This window comes from Prosopis cineraria, unplaced genomic scaffold (genome assembly GCF_029017545.1).
Source record: "Prosopis cineraria cultivar Desert tree isolate PC_DT_omini unplaced genomic scaffold, ASM2901754v1 PC8, whole genome shotgun sequence".
Taxonomy (NCBI): domain Eukaryota; kingdom Viridiplantae; phylum Streptophyta; class Magnoliopsida; order Fabales; family Fabaceae; genus Prosopis; species Prosopis cineraria.
In genome coordinates, this window is record NW_026555339.1 from 12,726,635 (window position 1) to 12,748,438 (window position 21,804).

Consider the following 21,804-nt stretch of genomic DNA (forward strand, 5'->3'; position numbering starts at 1 on the left):
AAAAAATACCTTACATTTTTTAATGAAGGGAGTATTTTTTAAAGCAACCTCTTTTTTTAAACTTTATTATTATTATTATTATTATATGGAGAAAATATGACTACTCAGCTTCATATATCATGTTTTGGTATTAGTTTTTGTATATTTTTTTCATTGCTCCATGTAGTTTCATTTGCCTACAACGGTGGTCTTTATTGTCATTGGTAGAATTAAATTTGCTATGTGTAGAGTTGATAATTTGGGAGGCGGGTTCAATTCGATCGAGTTTATTCAAATTAAACTTAAAATATCTGAACAAATAAAAGAGCCCATTTATCCAAGTCCAACCCTAATAACTTGGGTTTTCAGGCTTATTTGAGTAGGTCCAAATATTTAAATTTTTAAATATTATTTTATTTTATCTTTTAGTTAATTTCAATTTTTATAGTAAAGGAAAATAAGATTTTTAATTTTTGTCTTAATCTAATTTAATTTTATTAATAATAAAAAAATTTGAGTGTTGAAGTAAAGCCCATTTAGGGTTCAGGATTGGACCAAATTTCTGCTGATTTATTTGGACGGTCATGATAAGCTCAAGGTAAAGAAAATATTATAAACTCTCAAGCTTGACCCTAAGAATTTTTAAACTTATCCGATTAGCCAAAATATCTAAATTATTAAATATTATTTTATTTTATTTGCTCTTTTATTTTATGTAATTATATTATCTCAGTCTTAGTTAACAGAGTTGTTTTCATTAAGTGCATGGATTTGGTATTAAAAGGATGTTGCAAGAGGCCATTGATTTTGAATGTATTATTTTTGCAGTGCTCCATTTCAATCTTTTTGTTGCTCAACAGATAGACGTTGGTTATTGCCCTGTTTAGAGTCGACTCCTACAACATATCTTTTTAACTTAGATTTTATCCATGTTTTTACCCATCACATTAGAAGTTGGTTGTTCTATCCATTTGTTCTTTAATATGTATGATGTATGCCTTGTTTTGGCATTTTGCTTCGATTTTTTTAATAAAAGATCAAAAGTTATAAATATTAAAAGAGAACCAAATGTACAATAAAAAATCATAAATTCAAAGTATTAAAACACACGAACTATTAGACCTAAAATTGATTCTAACTGCATATCCAAACAAGCCCTTAAATGGTTGCAGTAGTTGTGCTCAATGTCTCGTGTATAATTTCATGTGAACTTTTAAGCCAATTAATATTGATGTCACTATCTCGATGATTCTACACTCTTTTTCATATAATATAATCGCGTACTTTACCAAAAAATATATATTGATGATTTCTCTCGTGTGTATTTATTCTTTTTATTCTTTTTTTAAATTTTTATGCAAGCTTTGTTTTAACTGAATTTAAGAAGGACAGGTTTTGGGCAAGGAAAAAAAACAAGCAACAATAGCAGTTAGAGCCGAAAACAAGGATTGAACCTAGAAACTTTATTTAAATAAGGGTTTAAATTTTAAAAATTAAATTTTTAAAGTAAACAGCTTGAGAGATTGGCCTTGATAAGCCTTGTAAAAAAAACTTGGGCTTGAGCAGCCCTTCAAACCCGATTATATTATTATTTATTTATTTTTTGGTGAAACATGCTATTACTTGAAGCCCTGATTCTACATTGGTTATATTATTATTAATTTTAATTTATTTTAAAATTAATTTAATATAATTTAATAAATATCAGTGTACAGTATAATTTTTTTATATTTTTTATTTTTCTATAATTATTATATGTGTGTATTTATAAAAAATAAATTATTTTTTAATTAAAATTTAAATTTTATTATCAATGTTTTAACTGTGTATTGTTTAATTTTTAAAAAAATTATGAGGATTTTAATTTTTATTTTTTAAATATTTTAATTAATTTATAATATTTAATTTTATTTTAATTTTTTTAATTTCTTCATAATAGAGCTTGCAGGCCGGCCCTCTCTTGCTGCAGCATGATGGGTCACTTCGCCAGTGGCACTAAACTCTAGCCAATAGATGAAAAATGTATTAGAAAGACAATAAAAGACAAAATGTAAGAGACAGTAGGAGGAAAACAAAATAATATATACTCTCTTTATTTTAAAACATAAAAAAATTTTTAATTGAATCTTACCTCATAAATACTTATTTATTTTTTAATTAATTTTATATTTTTATATTTATTTTTAATAAACACTTTATAATAGATATAAAATCATTATCAATACGAACACTTTAAAAAAAAAGGTAATGATTATACTTTAAACAATTAAAAATATTTTATATTTTTTAATATCTAATTCTTTAAAAAATATTTTACATTTTTAAATGAAGGGAGTATATATGTGTGTGTATATATATATTTTAAATAGTATCTTTATCTTTATGCCTTTTAGTGTTCGATAATAAAAATGATTTTTATAGCGGTCGTAGAAGTACGTAAATATCATACATCTTGTTTGTGTTTTCATAAAAAAATCCTAGTCCCATCAATAATTAAATGGCCCTCAAATTATTGAATCTCACTTTCACATCCGTTTTCTTCTATAAAATATTTCAAAACAAAATAGAATTTGAGAGATATTATTCAACGTCTTATCCTTTTTGTCTTTTTTTAATGAAATTCATATAAGGTTGTTTCCAAGATTTCTGTTTTAAAAAATAACATTTAAATCGTTGACATTTTATTCATTTAATTTAAATATTATTTTTTTATTTTCAATATTTTAAAAATTAAAATTAAACATAAAATGAAAAAAATTGAAATTTAAATAAATAATAAAAAATTAAAAATTAACCAAGGCATCAATACAAATCTATAATAAAATTTATTAATATGTAAACTTCAAAACAATGAAGGGAAAATGAATTTTTATTATAAAATATAAATTTCAAATAAATAGTATTATTCATAAGTAAAAATAATATAGTACTTCGTGGATAAGAGAGGTTATTTTTCTCGAGATAAGAAGATGGCAACTTTAATTGATTGCATGAACCTCCCCTTTAAAGTCCAAATGATTTAATCAAATATGCCTCTCCATCGTTAAGCAAGTCGCATCTACTAACATTTAATTTAGGGAGAATTTCAGTTAAAAATAGAGAAGAAACTTAATTATTAGTGAATTTTAAAAAATTCTAAAACTTCAACTTAGTTTAGAGGAGATAAGTTAAAATAATTTTAACAGTGAAAAGATCAAAATACTTTTTACTTGTTATAGAGATTATTAATTTTTTTACTTTACTTATTAATTTACTAATATGAGTTATAAATTACATCAATTAACATGTCAATAATTATATAAGACTTGATATAAATTGTTTAATCATAAATAGCAATATCAGTTATCTACTTGCTAACTTTATTTGTTTATTTACTAATATTAATTGTAAATAATTGACATGTCTTGTAATTTATTAACATTAGTTAATTAATTACAAGACATGTCAGTAATTTACAATTGATGTTAGTAAATTAACAATTAATGTTACTAATTATTGGGCAAATAAATGTAAGTTACAAGTAATATTAATAAATTAATAAATAAAGTAAAAAAATTAATTAATAATTTTGTATAATAAGTAAAAGGTATTTTAATCTTTTTACTATTTAAATTATTTTAATTTTTTTAAATTAAACTGAAGTTTTAAAATTTTTTAAAACTCATATATAGTTAAATATTTTTTATAGTCCTTAACCGAAATTTTTCCTTTAAATTAACTTTTGTAAAGAGAGGAAAAAATCGTTTGGAAAGTGTAAAAAAGTAAAAGGATTCCCACTTTTTTTCAACGTAAAATGTTTTAAAAAAATTATTCCAAATAAAGCAGCTTTACATAAAGGGCAAGTAAAAGTAAGACGGTAAAATCATAGATAAATTTTCATAAACTTCATTGTTAAAAAAAAAAAAACGCGTTATGTGATACATTGGATTAGATCAGCGTAATTAATTTTCATCGTGAAATTAAGCTTTTGTTGAACTTAATTAGTAGTTAATAATTTATATGTTTTAAAATGAATTTTAACAGAAGTAAAAAGAAAGAGGAAAAGGATGTGAGAGCTACTCCTATCTTGATGAATATCACAAAAATGGAAGCAGATTCTTTTATGCTGATATTTTATCATCTAATTTTGGATTATTTGGATTTGAGTTGCACAGTGTTTTATATTATTTTTTTAAAATTCAAATGCATTTTATTTTAAACGACATAAAATACAAAAAAAATTCTATTATAAAATAATAAAATTAATGTTAGCTTTTACATGACTTCTTAATTTGGGGTTAATTATGTGCAAATAACATATCTAACCTTTAAAATTCGACCACGAATTCCCTTGCAGTGTTTATTATTTTACTGATATATTTGTCTATTATTTCTTTTTTAATACGACCGAAAAAATTATCTATTATTTCACTGGTATAACTAAAAAATTTGGGATTGTTTTTATATAGCTAAAAAATGGGGGGATTATTTACACAAAAAATAAAATTTATTAAGAGGATATATGAATATGATCAATAAAATATTATGCTCTATTATTAAACTAATATAATAATTTATTATTTGAAAGTTTAATAAATTTACTATCAAGATTTAAATATTAAAAGATTATTTTCACATGAATCAAAGTTTTTATGATAACTTCGTGTAATTTTTCATAAATTTTTTCGTATAATTTAACCTAAACTTTAAATTTAATAGAAAAAAAGCTAAAATTAAAATATGAAATATGAATAGTCCAAATTAAAATGTGATAATTTACATATGCTGCTGTAAAAATGAAGTGTGGTTTGTTGTATTGTACAGCAGCAGGTAATTCAAGGCTCATTAAAATCAATCTCACCTCTTTCGTTCTCTCCATTATTTTTTATGATAACAAATTAAAAAAAAAATATAATCATTGATCCTTATAATTTTTATTGAGTTTAGTATTTAGTCCCTGTAATTTATTTTCAATGTTTTTAATTCTTATAATTCTTGTAATTTAATATTATTAGAGACATGAGGAACAAACATCCTACATGACCTTAGATGTTTTAGATGTAATTGAAATTTGGAATCTCATATAGGATGGTTGAATAATCATCCTATATGTTGCACTATATAAGATGGTTCCATAACTATTTTATATAGCTTTTGCAATGCAGGATTGTGTAATAGAGGATGGTTACCAACCATCCTCAATTGAGCAAAACAACCATTTTTTATGGCCATTTGCCCATGTTTGTTGTAGTGGTTGGACTACTACTTGGATAATAAAGCACCTTTGGTTTAAAGATGGACCATTTTTGAATTGGGTGGGTATGGCAAACTCATAATTAACCTAGAACCCATGACAGTTAAACCATTTTGAACTTTTTTTTTTATATATTTTTACTCTTGCTTTAGTGATAAAAATTTTTATTCAATATAAAAAGATTACTGCCAACTTTCTTTTATGTTGTTAAAGTAAAATTTGAATGCATGATTTGTTTGTTGACATTATATGAATTAAACTACATAGAAAATTAAAAATTCATTTGCTTTGAGAGAGAAAATAAGGTAAATATAAAAATATATGCATATAAAAAAGGTGAGGAAATTAAAACTTAATATGCTATAATTGAACAACTCTAAATTAGGAATAACGTTGTCAATATTTTAATATATATATATATATATATATATTATTTTTATTTAATTAATATATCAATTATTTTACCACTAGTCTAATCACTTAAACTATGATAACCATAACGTGCTGATACTTTCAACTTAATTTTCATATAGTTTAGTTTTTAAATCATTGATATATTTATATATACGCACACCCACAATTTCAAATTAAACACATACATAAACAAACATATCATTATCAAGGTCAAGCTTGAGACCTTTGCCAAGTATAGGAGATGGCACAACTATTAGGACAGTTGGTCCTGGACTTAAAAGGTCATTGCTATATTGAAGTAACAATCTAAAAAGAATGTTATATACATACAAACATACATATAAAGAGAGAGAGGATCATGTTAGCATTATAGTCCAATAGGAAATAAGCAAAGAGGTGGGATGACTTTTTGCCACTAAAGAGGAATATTCTCACATGATTTAAAAAATGTTCGCATTAGATGCCACCCAAGTGATGGGTCTATTTGTTTGCTATAGTGGGGAATGTATCTATGTGACTACAACACATCATGCCCAGAGTCCTGCCTACTTTTCACTGGCCTCATCTTTTTTCCCCCAACTTTTCCACGTATTAATCAATTTATATATATATATAGATAGATTAAATTAAATTGCGTCTAATTTTAGATTTTGAATTAAAAAGTGAAACATTATTGTCTCTTATTATATTCTGTATAAATGTCAAAATCCATCTCTTTATATACTTTTTTAAACACACTAAAAGGTCACTGACCTCTATTGAGATATTCTATCCCATCCTTACCATATTAGATAACCCATCTTATGTTGCTTTTCTTAAACGGTTTAATATTTAGACTTGGCTTTGAATCTAAAATAATATTATCTCTTTTATGTTTCAAAATGATATTATGTTTCATTTATATATATTGATAACTAGACACATATACATTTTGCAAGATCCAATTTGCAACCTTCCCCCCCTTTTTTTTTCCTTTTTCAATACAGCTATATGATCAAGTTAAATTCAAATATTATCTCAAGTGGCTTTTTCAAAAAAGTTTTTTTTCCTCATATTCATACAAACTCAAACTCAAAACTTTATATTAAAAAGTCATAGTTCCTTTCACTAGGATCAACGCTTATTGATAACTTTGCCTTTTCTCTAGCTCTTCAAATAAGATTTTTACTAGGTTTGTTTTTATTTTTTAGTGCTTATTACGCTAGTACAGATGTACTAATTTACACTAGTAAAAATTGCTTATTTAAACTAATTGTACAATCAGTGTAGATAAAATTTGTATAAAAAGCTTATCATCTACACTGGTATAGATAACAAATCAAGAAAATAAGATTATTTTTTTTTTCAAAATATCATTATCTACACTGGTTATTAGTAACCAGTGTAGATGTGTAATTATTTATATCAATTATGTTTCCAACTAGTGTAGATGTATGGACATAACCAATGTAGATATCTCGTACATCTACACCAATTGTAGACATAACTGATATAGAAAATGCATTTAAAAAAAGGTTTTTGTTGTTTTTATTTACCCTAGTCATGATAGGTTGTAATTTAAAACTTGCATTACAATCAAATATTCCAACAATCAAACAACCAGACAAAATTTAATACAATCAAATATTGCTCAAATCAAATGAATTATAAAATTTGTACAATTCCTATAGCTAGTCCAATACAATCAAATGGTGCTCATTCGTATGGGAAGATTATCTTTATTTTTATACTATTTTTACTGAAATAAAAATTATAATTTTTTTTAATAAATATGCTCATCACCCCTTGTCTAGATTTAATAAAATTTTGTTATTGATATCATTTTCATGACATCTTGTTATTGGCATTAAAATCATTGTTCAAGTTCAAGGCAATGCTTGAAAGAGAAGAAGAAATTGTTAAACTAAGAGAAAGGGAGATGGAATCAAGTTTGATTTGCGTTGGGTAGCCAAGAAAGCTTTTCTTGAGAGGTACAAGATTCAGACGTAAGAGGAATCAGTTTGGGTGTGATGAGGATGATAACATTTTTTTTTAATATTTTTAACAAGTTATTATTTTAATAGGTACATAATTTAAAATAAAGATTATCTTATACTCCATCTAGTGCAAAATATAAGTAGTTTTTTTAGGAAAAATCTACATACTAGTAAAATTCTTATTTTTATAAAAACATATATTGTTTTTTATTTTTATCCTTAATTTCAATTACCAATACACTTCATAATGTGTGAGAGGTAAATTCACATAATAATCTAGGTTAATAATTATAAGGGATAGAATGGAAATATTTTTTATATGTATTAGATTGCTTATACTTTGAACAGAGGTTAGTTGAGAAAAATGCATATATTTTGAATTGAGGGAGTAAGTAATTAATGGGATTAGATTTAACAAAAAGGACAAACCCTTTGTAACATGGCGATTTAATATTTAAATTTTTGGTGAAAGATAGGATTACATGTAATAATAAACTCCAAAAAAAGTATATTTCTAAATAATTAAAAAAATATGATTTTATAACTGTCACTCTGGCAAAAACTAATTTTTTTTAAATTTTGCAGCATTCTTATTAAATTTAAAACATTTATATTTCTATTTTTTTATTTTAACAAATTTAAAAAATTAAAATTTTATTAAAAAATTAAAATCAAATATGCATCGTACATGCATGTGGCATGTCCCGCGAGAGTTACAAAAGATTCCAATCTTCTTTCGATCTTAACGTATAGGCGGAAAAAGGAATGGAGACAATTCGTACAAGAAAAATCGTTTACGTCAATTTTCGTTTTCGTCCTCATTGAAACAAAATAAACAATTTTTTTAAAAAATATTGCTGTCATATTTTTTTATTTTGTTTTAATAGGGAATAATCACGTCGATATATAATTTAAAATAATAAAATATTGATGCTCTCCTGTTTCGCTTTTCTGCAATACTATTTTTTTCCTACAAATTTTGTTTACTAGTCAAAAGCACAATACTAAAACTCAATGGCTATTAATTATGCATTGGGAAATAACTACTCCTTCTATCTTTATATATAAAATATTTTTAATCATATCATATAAATTAATAAAAATTAGTTATCTAATTAAAAACATAACAATATTTTAATTTTGTCCTTAATTATCATAAATAAAAAATGAATCTCTTTTTTTAAAGTAAATTAATGAAGATATTTATTTTTTATTTTCAATTTAATAAGGATATAATGATCTATTCATTAAAAAATGTTAACAATCTTTTATATTTAGAGGCAAAAAAGGTTATAAAAAATATTTTATATATAAAAATGGAGGGAGTATTTTGATTAAATTATTAACTAAAACAGATTGAAAATGACTATTTTCTATTTGCAAATTTTTTATTTATAAATGAATTAAAAAATGATTACTTTTTTTTATAAAAATAACTATTTTAATTATAGTTAATTGATAAACAAATTACAGAAAGAAAATAATAATTTGTTACTTCGTTTTAGTTAAGTATCCAACCAGAGCAGTCATTTAATAATCATTAATTTTGTGGCACTTAATTGTGGTTTTCACATTTTAAGGATTTTCTTCTATCATTTTTTCATTAAAAAATGACAAATAAAGCAAACTTTTTGAAAAACATAATTTTCTGGAGAGAATAATGTAGGAGGAAGGAGGACCATAGCATTAATGTGAATGGGCATAGCTGGTGGCAGTTAGATAACCCATACAAGCACGAAAAACTCATGGCAGGAGCAAAGTATTCGTGTGGTTCTTATAACATCCTTGCAGGGTCTATATTTAAGTTTCTCCTTTCTCTTTAAAATATAAGAATTTTTTCACAGGTAATTTTAGTTTAAAATTTAAAGTTAAGTTACAATTTTATTTTTAAATTATTTTCAAAAAAATAATGTTGTCTCTAAATTATTTATTGTAGTAATATGCTATATAAACTAATTAAATCAGAGTAATGTTACTTCACCGTTAAAAAATGGTAAGCGTCCATTAACTGTAGTTAGTAGGATTCGCTTTTAATTTTCTCTATCCAATTAAGAAATGAATTATCCTTATTAAAAGTCACTTAATAGGATATTAATTAATTTTTTTAATACGATCCATATTTAAAGTTGTTAATTATGAAAGAGAATGTAATGTAAATAATTTTTTTTTTCATTTAAATATAGGTAAAATCAGACATTTATATTTTAAACAAAATTAATAACCTAACTATAGTTTCATAATTTTGTTGAGGTAATTAGAGATACCTTGTAATGGAAACCAGAGTGGTAATCATCTAATCTGTATATAAGTTTCTTCTAATTACCTCATTGAAGCTAATGAGCTGCAATTAAATTATTGATATTATTTGAAAAAGAAAGAAATTTTGAAATTTATTTTTATTAAATTCATCATATTTAAGAGCATTTTCTCTCTCATGCATAAACCCTTCACCCTACTTCTCATTAAAAATTACGAAAAATGTAAAATTAGAATTGGTTATTAAGTAATGATTTACTAAGTTTTATGTAAATTGATTTATAAAAAATGACTTTTTTTATATAAGCTGATTTATATATAGGAACACCAGAGTACATGTGTATTAGTGTGTATGTATATATATTATCATTTTATGTTATAACTATTCGTTAATTTCTGTCTAGTTTCGGATTGGTACTGTAGTATTGGTAAGTTTTGAACATAGCTTTTCTAGTGAACAACAGATTTGTTGCAAAAAGTGAGAAAAAAATTGCTAATATTCTTGTAACTTAGTAACATGTAAGCTCTCCTTTAAATGAGAGATTACGGATTGGATTTTACTTGTAACATGACGTGGTTAGTGCCTTATGAGGAAAAATGAGCAAGGAGATGAATAGATGCGATTGGATTAAGCAAATTATTTTTGTCTGATTGCAGGGTAAGCCGTTAGTGGTGGTGGTGATGGTTATGTCTCAAAAGAAAATTATAAAAATTTTTCTTGGCTTTTGCGTCAATTCAAAAGCCGAAATACTTGTGTGTGTGTGTGTGTGTGTGTGTGTTTTGTGAGTGTTTTGTGCCATTTTTGGTTCAGCAGTCATTGCTTCCTTCTTTGCTTCTTCTTCCTTCCACATCTTCTTTCTTATCTCCATAACGCTCAAGTATATATTCTTTCTCTCTATCTTCATCTACCTGCCTTGCCATCTTCCTGTTTCTCTGCAGTTCTCACTGTTCTTTTTCCTTAGATATACACAAACTCTCTCTTATAGTAGTCTGCTTACTTGAATCTCAAGCCCTTGTGTAAGATTTGGCGCTGTGGAGCTGGTGTGGTACTAGACTATTTGATTCGGCATTTTTGCTGTTTTTGACATTTGCATCCCTTTGCTTCTCTCAATTTGTTCATTTCTTGACGGAAATTTGAGTTTTCCCCCCTCTTTTTCTTGTATTCTTTTTTAAGTGTGAACTTTTTCGGGATTTCTCCTCCATTTCGGAACTTGAGATCTAATTGGGTTTCCCTTTCGTGTTCCTGGGTCTGTGGAATTTGAAATCTTGGGAGGTTTTTGCTTGGTTCTTGAGTTTCTTTTTCTCCAATTTGTACAGCTTTTGAATATTTTAAAGATTTTTTATTCCTTAATCTTGAACTCTTTTCTCTGTGGTGGTTTCTGGGAAAATTTTTTTGAAGAGAAGATCTTCAATTCAGTTTTGGACATTGATTCTAATAATCACAATAATTTACCTGAAGAACGTTGTGTTGGTCTTCTTTTTTTTTTTTTAAACTCTAATTCGAGCTGAAAGCCAGTGGTGGTGACAATCATTTTGTTGGAGGCTGTTAGACATAACTTGAGGTTATTCCTCATCCAATCTATGTTGCTTTCGTTTTGCAGTAACTCAAATCTAGCGTAAAACAATTTCTTTTGGACATTGAAACAAAAGAATGTTCTACTAGACTTGGTTCTGGCGGTTCATTGTACATTTGTAGCAGGCCTCTTACTTAGATGTATATTACGGGGTTTGTTACCTTGTTCTGCTTCATTATTCTTTTGAGTGCCTTTGGGTTAGAATAGTTTTCATCTTCGGGCTTTTTTACACGGAACACGGTTCTCCTGGGTCTCTGCGGCGTACTGCTTTACTGATCGACAATGGGAAATAATGTTTGTAGAATTTACACAGAATGAATTTCTGACTTTTTTATCATACGAATTTTGGAGCTTCAACTTTAATTTATTGTTTGAACCACAGCTGCAGTATTTCTTAAAAAAGTCATCCTAATTTTGCGCAAAAAATATGTTTTAAGGTTTACTTTCATTTATACTTAAATTTGTTGATAAAATTTATCTACGAGTTGATGTCTGATGTGCACTTTGGGCAGATTCCTAATAAGAGAGCAAGAGCAAGAGTTCAACTGATCGTAAAGTTCAACAATCGTTGAAGATGAGTCAGCCTAAAATCAAGCGCCGAGTCGGTAAATACGAGGTTGGAAGAACGATAGGTGAGGGAACATTTGCAAAAGTGAGATTTGCAAGGAACTCAGAAACTGGGGAAGCTGTGGCTCTCAAAATTCTTGACAAAGAAAAGGTTCTCAAGCACAAGATGGCTGAACAGGTAGTTTAAGATTTACTGTTGGTTAAATTTTCTTCCCCTCCATGTTGTATCAGTGCATTTAATTCATAAAAGGCTTACAGATTTTTGCCAGAATTGCTTTTCATGTCTTGAAAAAGCTTTCAAACAATCGATAAATCTTGCATTAAATTTTAGGTGTGGGTTTACAAAGTGAAGGTGGTTCTTGTCCTCTGTTTGGGAGCTTTATGTTCATCGTTTAGCATATATTCTGTTACAAAGCTGATCCAGACCCTCACAAACTGAAGTCAAATCTCTTGAATGCTTTTCAATGTGATTTTACAGATCAGGCGGGAAATTGCAACAATGAAGTTGATCAAGCATCCAAATGTTGTTCGATTATATGAGGTTCCTCTTTCACGCACCATCTTCTCTCTGCCCCACCTCCCTAAATTAAGTCTTCGTTTTGCTATTTGGTTTATAAATCTTGACAAAATACCTTGTTGAAGAGAGAAAGAACTGTCAACTCTCTATTCAACAAAATATCATTGTTGGCCTGATCATTGAAAGGTCTTGAATTATATTTAGAAAGAACTAGAAAAAATTATTCTTGAACTGCTGCTTGCTATCCCTGGCTGAAGTTACAAGTCCGATCATCTGACACACTCGAAGGTTTAACCAAAGCATTATTTTGAGTCTTTTCACCTAATTAAGGGGACATTTTCCTTTCCTTTTGTATATGATTGTATCAATTATTTCCTGTTGGAGAAATAAACAAACTTCAATTAATGGAAATCAGAGGATCTTACTTTATAAAAAAAGTATTATCATGATTCAAAACCTAGCTATTCTCAATGCTCGGTTTGCTTTGTTGCTAGCTTCCATTCATGATATTGTGTTATGCTGAACTAGATGATTCATTTTCAGGTCATGGGAAGCAAGACTAAAATATATATTGTATTAGAGTTTGTGACTGGTGGAGAGCTCTTTGACAAAATTGTGAGTAAACAAGTTTATATTGGTCCCATTTATTCAATCTTTTGCTTTTATTTTCGATTTGCTCGAGCACTTTTGAGGAAAAGAATAAAATAGTGAGACTGGGTCATATGCGTGGCTCCTCGATCTTATGAAGCTTATGATACTATAGTGCTATCCGTCCACAGCTTTTTCCCTATTTTTGTGTCAGGTTGATAGGCTTGCATTGAGTCTTAGTCCCTAACTGTTGTTGAAGGGGAAAAGATGTTACGCATGTTATCTAATGGACTTTTTGTTAAAGGTAAACCATGGACGGATGAAGGAAAGTGAAGCACGTAGATATTTCCAGCAGCTTATAAATGCTGTTGATTATTGCCATAGCAGGGGTGTCTTCCACCGAGACCTAAAGGTGGGACCTATTCTCCTGTCTTACCAGAAGAGTTTCACTTTGATATCAGAAGAATAAATCTCTTACACGGTTTTCATTCTTATTTAATAAAATTTTTGCAGCCAGAAAATTTGCTATTAGATATTTCTGGAAATCTTAAAGTTTCTGATTTTGGGTTAAGTGCTCTCTCCCAACAAGTCAAGGTAGTTATGCTTCATTGCTTTCTAAGGTTTACTTTTCTTTTATGCTTATCTTTGCTCAATATATTATTAATCCTGCTGTCAAGTCTACTGCTAATCCTTAGAGAGAAAGAAAATGAATCAGAAAGCAAGATCATTGGTTTTTTTTTTTTTAAAAAAAATTATTTTTAACATAACTATACATAGGCTAAATAGCTTGCTTTTAACACCATACATGCGCTTATCTTTATGCATGAATTCTGTATTGGCAGTTTTTTCTAGTGAAACTGGTAGATGATAATGCAGGTTTAGATATTAGACCTTTATTTTGGTAGGTGCTGTAAATTTAGAGTACTTTTTTACCTTTTTATGCAAGATTTTTTCCCTGTTATTGTCTTGTATCATTTTTTGGGTTTCAGTATCTTCTCTAAGTTGCATTGACTGTTTCCTGAAGTCTTAGACTTAATAAAAATAAATTTTCCTCCTCATCCCAGGAATTTTTTTTATCAGTAGGATATGGTTATGGAGATAAATTGTATCATTTTTCTCAACTGATACTGAAAGCGAGTGAGAATTCCTCAAATGAGCATTGTGTCATATCCTGTCTCAGAATCTGATCTCTAGTCCAATCATAATGGTAGCTGAGTTTGAGCCTGTGTTTAAAATGCTAGTGTAGAGTAGACTTGATAAAACAGTTTCAATACGTTCAAAGATCTCATGCTGCATCTTGCAATATGGTGTGTCTACAGGATGACGGACTGCTGCATACTACATGTGGTACTCCAAATTATGTCGCTCCTGAGGTGCAAACAAATACCATCCCACGCTACTTTGTTTTGTTTTTGTGTTTTGTAAATTTCAATCATGCCATGATAGTAATATGTACTCTTTCTAGACAGGTCCTTAATGATAGAGGCTATGATGGGGCCACTGCAGATTTGTGGTCATGTGGGGTGATTCTCTTTGTATTGCTTGCAGGTTACCTGCCTTTCGATGAACCTAATCTTGTGAACCTGTATAAAAAAGTGAGTTTTTGTGATTTCTTCTGAACAATTTTCCTGTTGCCTGTTAAGTTTCTGTTTATTACTTTCTTTTTCCTGATCCACAGATCTCAGCTGCTGAATTTACTTGCCCCCCTTGGCTTTCTTTCAGTGCCAGGAAACTGATCAGTCGAATCTTGGATCCAAACCCTGGAACTGTAAGAAATAGCACTTGATTTTCTGGTTATTTCATCTATTGTAAAAAGGCATATTTTTTTCTGAAAGTAAAAGCCTTTTCTGGTTGGCTGAGATTGACTCAGTGACACCATATCAACTTAATTTTTTGAAAGAAGCGTGTTGGAAAAAGAAAAAATATGAGAGAAAAATGGGTGACTAGCCTGTTTGGTTTTGTTTTCTTTTTTTATTTTTAAAAATTGTTTTGTAATATAGTTTTTAAAATTGTTTTTCAGAATAAAATAAAAAGAAAATTCATTTGATTGTGTTAATTTAAAAATAAGTTTTATAACTAAAAATAGGTTGATAGTGATAATTGCTAGTAAATTAATGGTGGTGGCTTATAATAGAAATTGATCAAGGTGACTGTAGTTTTTACTAATCAAATGAGATATATTTTGAAAGCAAGAAAAATAAAATGAAAACAACTTTAAGATGTTTCTTTTTTTTTTTGTTTTTTAAAACAAAAAATGATAATAGTTTTGGAAACCATTAAATTCAAAATACTTATGCAAACAAGTTTTTAAACATTTTTTTGTTTTTAAAAACAATAAGTTGTTTTTTTAAAACATAAACCAAACAGGCTTTAAGGGCATGTTTGGTTTCTATTATCATTTTTTTGTTCTTAAAAATTATTTTGTAATATAGTTTTCAAAATTATTTTTCAAAACAAAACATGAAAATTTGTTTAGTTATGTTAATTTAAGAACAATTTTATAATTGAAAAATAGGTTGATAGTTATTGTTACAGGCAGTTAATAGTTGTAATTTATGATAGAAATAGATCAAGCTAACTATAATTTACAATAATCAAATGTAATGTATCTTAAAAACAAGAAAAATAAAATAAAAATAACTTGAAGTTATTTCTATTTTTTTTGTTTTTAAAAGCAAAAAATAAAAATAATTTTGAAAATAATTAAATAAAACATACTCATCCAAATGAGTTTTTACATTTTTTTGTTTTCAAAAGCAAAAAACAGATTTTAAAATTAAAAAACAAATAGGCCTTAACTATCCTGTCTTATTGTTTTGTACTATTTTAGTAATCTATTACATGCCTAATGGTCTACATTTCTGATTTACCCTCTATTGCAGCGTATCACGATACCTGAGATACTACAAGATGAATGGTTCAAGAAAGATTACAAACCTCCTGTTTTTGAGGAGAAGGGGGAGGCCAACGTTGATGATGTTGAAGCTGTCTTTAAAGATTCCGAAGTATGTTAAAGCTGATCAGTAATATAGTTATGGTATTGGCTTCTGTCAGTTATGTGATGGCTATCTTATATAAAGGGTTTTGTCATGTTCACAGGAGCACCATGTGACGGAGAAGAAAGAAGAACAGCCAACACCAATGAATGCATTTGACTTAATCTCCATGTCCAAAGGGCTGAACCTTGAAAATTTGTTTGATATAGAGCAGGTTCACAACTTCACATGATAAGATGCTTTTATTGAATTGTGATGGAACTGTAGATTTACTATGCATTGACCGCGTGATATAAAAATAGGAAAAATACGCAGTCATTTGAAGTAATGTAAATATGATATAGGAATTGTATAACTTTTTGGGTAGATAAAGAAACTAACTTTTGTCAAAGCCATAATCTGATTTAGGCAGGAAATTTTCTTTTATTAGGCCAACTTGAGCAGAATAAGAAATTTCATGCTTGATTACTATTTGGATTTTTTATTCTGATGTGAATTATTTCAGGGATTTAAAAGGGAAACAAGATTCACTTCAAAATGCCCTGCCAATGAGATAATCAACAAGATTGAAGAAGCTGCAAAACCTCTTGGTTTCGATGTGCACAAGAAAAATTACAAGGTAACCCAAAATTGTGGAACTTATTATCAACTCACACTCAAATAAAAAAACTTGATCTGAAGTTAGTTTAATGTTTCTGAACCCACAGATGAGGCTTGAAAATGTAAAGGCTGGAAGGAAAGGAAACCTTAATGTGGCCACAGAGGTACACAGCACGAGTTTTTGTTATGTGGGAAAGTGTAACACAATTTGTCTAGTGTGATGTTTACTGTGTTTTATATTTTAAGCAGGTATTTCAAGTGGCACCTTCTCTTCACATGGTTGAGGTGAGAAAAGCAAAAGGTGATACGTTGGAGTTCCATAAGGTATATCATTCTTTCTCTTTGATTCTTTCATTGACGAAGTCCTTGATTGATTACTATAATTTAAGGTTATAAAGGTCACTTATGATGTCAATTTTTAAGCTGCTAGTGTCACCATTAGGCATTTTAGAATACCAATAACAATTTTTTTTTTGGGAAAAAATTCTTAGGTGTTATTTAAATTATTCAATAGAATTATCAAATGTTAAAGAATTTTTTTATCACTGTTCAATAATTCAATCAGATATGGATCTGAATAACTCCTGCTTCTATGAACAATGATTCTCCTTCCCATATTTCATTTCCATTTATGACTTTTGAGGTTTCTAAGTTGAAATTTATTTCACAAGAAACCTTTGCTTTACTTAATTTCATCCTCAGATTTCTGTCCAAATTACAACCATAAGATCTATCTTTGTAAAATGATAGGGCAAATTATTATATTATGTCCCTGCTAGTTACCAATTTGCTATCATTTGACCCCATTTCTTTCAAAGAGTCCACCACCATGGTCTTGGAGTTCTGTTGATAATTATTTTAGTCAATCTCAAGACCAAATTGTGATAACTATCTTTTAAAGACTAAATTGATCACTATCTTTCAAAGAGTCCACCGCCATGTTTTGCTGATGGACTGTTCTTTTGCTGAGGGATAATACAATAGGAATGAAAATCATAGAGACTAACTTGGAAATTGGTTCATTTATGAAGGATAAAAATAGGGTATTAGTGATAAGAGCATACTTTTTCTGGAATTCAAATACAAGTTTACTTGGAATATTATTGGAGCATACTTATATTTATTATTATAAGATATCAAAATGTCTCTTATTTTATATCGAATTTGATTATCAAAAGAAAAAGGAAAAAAAAAAAAGGAAAGTCAGAGCATTACAAAAAACATTAAAGAGGTGCCTTCTTACACACACTTTTGATGTGACTGAAAATCAAATTGTTGTTTGTACCTGTCTGCAGTTCTACAAAAATCTATCCACAACTCTCAAGGATGTCGTCTGGAAAAGTGAAGATGATATGCAAGAAACGAAGTGAAATTGTCGATATCGTTGTCAAGTGTAGTTTCTTGATGATGCTGTCATTTTTCCCGTTTCCTGGTTTAATTTTCCCAACAAACTACCTTGTTGGAGGTTTGGTTGGACATATCACGCATGTGCTCATCATCATGTTGCTTTCTGGGTTATTATTGTGAGAAAGCATGCATAGTTCATGTAAGTATTACCAGTCAACAGTTGAATCATATTAATGAAACATGAAGTTTTTTTAAGAAGAATATGTAAATCATATCTGCACATCTAAATTCCTTTTGTCAATGATATTATTAGTCTATTTCCCTGTGCTGCTGGCTTTCCATACTGTGACAAATAAGGGGAAAATAGAAAAGATTGTTTCTGTTAAATATTAATAATAAAAATGTGTTATAATAGATATTGGATATTCCAATTGTAATGTGAAGAAAAATAATTATGTTAAAAATAATTATATTTCCTAGCTAGTGCTATCAATCAAGCTGGCCATTGTTGAGTAAAAGAGGAGAGGAAAGAAAAATACTCTTTCTGTTCTTTGATGTTAGATATTTTTAATCAAATGATAAGATTGATGAAGGTTGGAGGTTAAAATTAGGTAAGTGTCTCAATTTTTTTATTTATTATGATTTTCCAAAACTACTCAAAATCATATCATTTTAATCTCTTTCTTATCCATATTAATCCCAACATTGAAGAGAGAGGGGTGATTGCATAAGAGAAATTATGACATTAATCGGGTGCACTACATCATTGATGGTCTATCTAATAAAAATATATCATTTAAATAGTATTAAATATAAATTGATTGTAATATTATTGATATTAGAAAAAGAAAATGCAAAAAATCAAATATGCGTTTTGTTATAAGAATAAAATCAATTAAAAAAATATCACACAAAATTTTATTTAGATTACTTAGAGCATTTTAATTGGATAAATTATAAATGATGTGGTGAATTTAGTCTACTTAAGTATTTCTCATTACATAATAGGCTTATAAAAGGCAACTTTGAGAAAAGTTCATAAATACTTCACTATTTTTTGCAGGAATGGGATTAGGATGGGTAAATAATTTTGGCTCTAAATGACTTTAAGATAATAAATGGAGGAAAATAATGTTTTTCCATATGATCAAACCTAATCAAATGTTTATAGTGAAAAATATTACTTCTAATAATACTATTAGTCTCTCTAAATATATATATATATATATATATAACTTTTTTCATTCAAACTTGAGACACAAAGAAAGTTATATTCTGTTTAAAAAAAAGTATTTAGGTTTTTCATATAAAAATTCAAATATTTTGATTTTTTTCTATTATTGAAAGATAGATTGCAAATGCACGCCAAGTTATTTTATTATAATTTTATTTTCTTGTTTGGTAACTGATTTTATTAATATTTTATTTCGACGACATCCGTTCAATTTGTTTTTGCTTCCTTGTTTTCTTCCTCCTCGGACCACTGACTATTAAAATACGCTCCCTACATGATTTGATTTCCTACAGTTCTGGAGATTTCAGTCCAAGTTTCGTTTCGTTGAAGATTTAAACAACTATAAATATTATTTTACTCTCTTATGCTTTGTTTAAATGACAGAGAATGGGATGAAAGAAAAAGAAAAAAGAAAAAAGAAAAGTGGCAAGAAAATGTCATTTCTTAGTATTTAGATTGGATGAGTAGCTCACTTAATGAATGTTTACTGTGACATGGTGACAATAGTTTATTTTAATAGATCAATTATAAGAAATTTTGTAATGTAATATTCAAAAGATATTAAATTTTAAATTTTTGGACGGGATAACATATATGTGAAGTAGTTTGTTTGTAAAGATTGTTTTAAATATTCAGAGGGAAATGCATCTTTATAATTTTTAAGTATTGATAAAATTTAATATTATAATTGAGATACTCATTGAGTAAGTGGATTTTAATTACATCCAAATCTCATTTTTTGTGTTTGGATAAATAGGAAAAATTATAGAAGTGAAAAGTGACTATTTACTCCATCCAGTATTACAAGAAACCTTTGATTCAATTGTAACCTTTAATGAGTTAGTTAATAATCTTTAAAATTATATTTTTTATATTTATTTTTATTTAATTGGGTGTGAAAACCTTATTAATCACACAATTAATTAAGGCTATTTTTGAAACAAAAAAAAATCTTATTAATTGCACTTTAAAAGACAAAGATGTCTTATATTTTTAATATAATACTTTCGAAATGCCTTACAATATTGTACACACAATCACAATTTTACTTAGATAGAGAAAATGTGGCTCCCATGCCTCCCCCCCCAACCCCTTGGGAGAAATTTTGAGCAGTTTATTTTCTATTCAAAATCTTTATTTTTTTAATGGAAAATTTTATGGAGATAATAATGGAGTCTCTTACTTTTTTTTTTCTTAGATATATATGTCTATTTACTAAAAGTAATTATATTCAAGATATATTCATTCACTAAATGCGAACCTTTGTTAGCAAAAATTCAAATATTAATTCGATCCTCTGCCTATTTTTCTTTCTTCCTTTTTCCTTTATTCAAATTAGAAATTTATTCTATTTTTTCTCTAATGTTATCTTTTTCTTATTTTTCTCTACATCTAAACATAAACCTAAATTTCGTAAAGACAGATGGTGGAGTTCATGTATTTCACCGGTTCTTATTATTTATGGTTTATTAGCAACGTAATTGGATATATGATTTAGACATTATATAGATGAATGGTCTAGAAACATATAAAATTTGAATCTGTCTCTCTCACACACACAATTTTATCGATAATATATATAAAATTGAATAACTTGGTCCACCTAAAGGCATATTGTTTAGTGTTTGAGTTGAAACTTGAAAATTAGAGAATACTCAACAATGAAGCATTTATCTGAATTTTGTAATTGTCACCATCACTATAACTTTGATTTGAATATGACCCTTGGTATTACCATTGTCAAGCTTTAAGGAATTTAAACAAGCCCAGACTAATTTAGATAGAGTTGAGTTAATATCTTATTGAGCAAAAGTTCTGTCATCAATGTTTTTGTATTTCTAAAGTTTAAACTGGAGACTTTTTATTAAATTAGTACAACTTACATGTTTATGAATTTTTTTTTCCTGTTTTCCTTGTTGGACTTGGCAACATCTTTAAAAAAAAAAAGAGGGAAAAATCACTCTTAAGCTCCACACAAGAATTTTAAATATAAAAAAATATCATAAAATTACAAATTTTATTCTAAAATCTTGTGTCCTTTATTCAAGTTATCAGTTACTGCTGGGTAGTTATTAATTACTATTGTCTAGTTGACAAGTGAACAACTTGATTAATAGCTATCCGGACATGATTGACAATATGAATAAAAAATACTTTTTCTGACTGAAATTATAAGATATTTTTTAAAAAAAATTTAATATCTCAAAATATAAAATACTTTCACAAAAATAAAATTTTATTAATAATATTTTTTTAATATTACCTTTTTTATTATTTTCTTTTTTTTAATATTCATTCATAAATAAATTATTAAATCAAGGACTTTTTTTAAAAGTTTATATTTTTTATTTTAAAAAAATAAAATTATAAAGTGTATTAAATTAATTTAATTGGTATGTATAATATTGTCTAAAAATATGTTAAAATTTAAAATAGAGGGGACATAAGATTTCAAAGTACTTTGAAAATTTTATGGGACTTTTCTGTATTGAGGTTTCTTATGTGGAATTTGAGGGTGACCAG

The 21,804-nt window shown here is 27.5% G+C and overlaps 1 protein-coding gene across 4 annotated transcripts; it reads left to right on the plus strand.

Annotated features, from left to right (window-relative positions):
• The first annotated feature begins 10,618 nt into the window (after positions 1 to 10,618).
• LOC129317894 (CBL-interacting protein kinase 32-like) lies at positions 10,619 to 18,308 on the plus strand. Of its 4 annotated transcripts, none has more exons than XM_054962312.1 (15): positions 10,619 to 10,736; positions 11,945 to 12,177; positions 12,478 to 12,540; positions 13,060 to 13,131; positions 13,409 to 13,516; positions 13,618 to 13,698; positions 14,424 to 14,477; positions 14,574 to 14,699; positions 14,783 to 14,872; positions 15,987 to 16,109; positions 16,204 to 16,314; positions 16,606 to 16,719; positions 16,808 to 16,864; positions 16,950 to 17,024; positions 17,996 to 18,308. In XM_054962312.1, the coding sequence occupies exons 2-15, from the start codon at positions 12,007 to 12,009 to the stop codon at positions 18,068 to 18,070; spliced, it is 1,320 nt and encodes a 439-aa protein (XP_054818287.1). In that variant the 5' UTR covers positions 10,619 to 10,736; positions 11,945 to 12,006; the 3' UTR covers positions 18,071 to 18,308. The 4 variants fall into 4 exon arrangements, with proteins under 4 accessions (XP_054818287.1, XP_054818284.1, XP_054818285.1 ...); XM_054962309.1 differs by lacking the exon at positions 10,619 to 10,736 and adding an exon at positions 10,743 to 11,420; XM_054962310.1 differs by lacking the exon at positions 10,619 to 10,736 and adding an exon at positions 10,743 to 10,904.
• Positions 18,309 to 21,804: the final 3,496 nt, after the last annotated feature.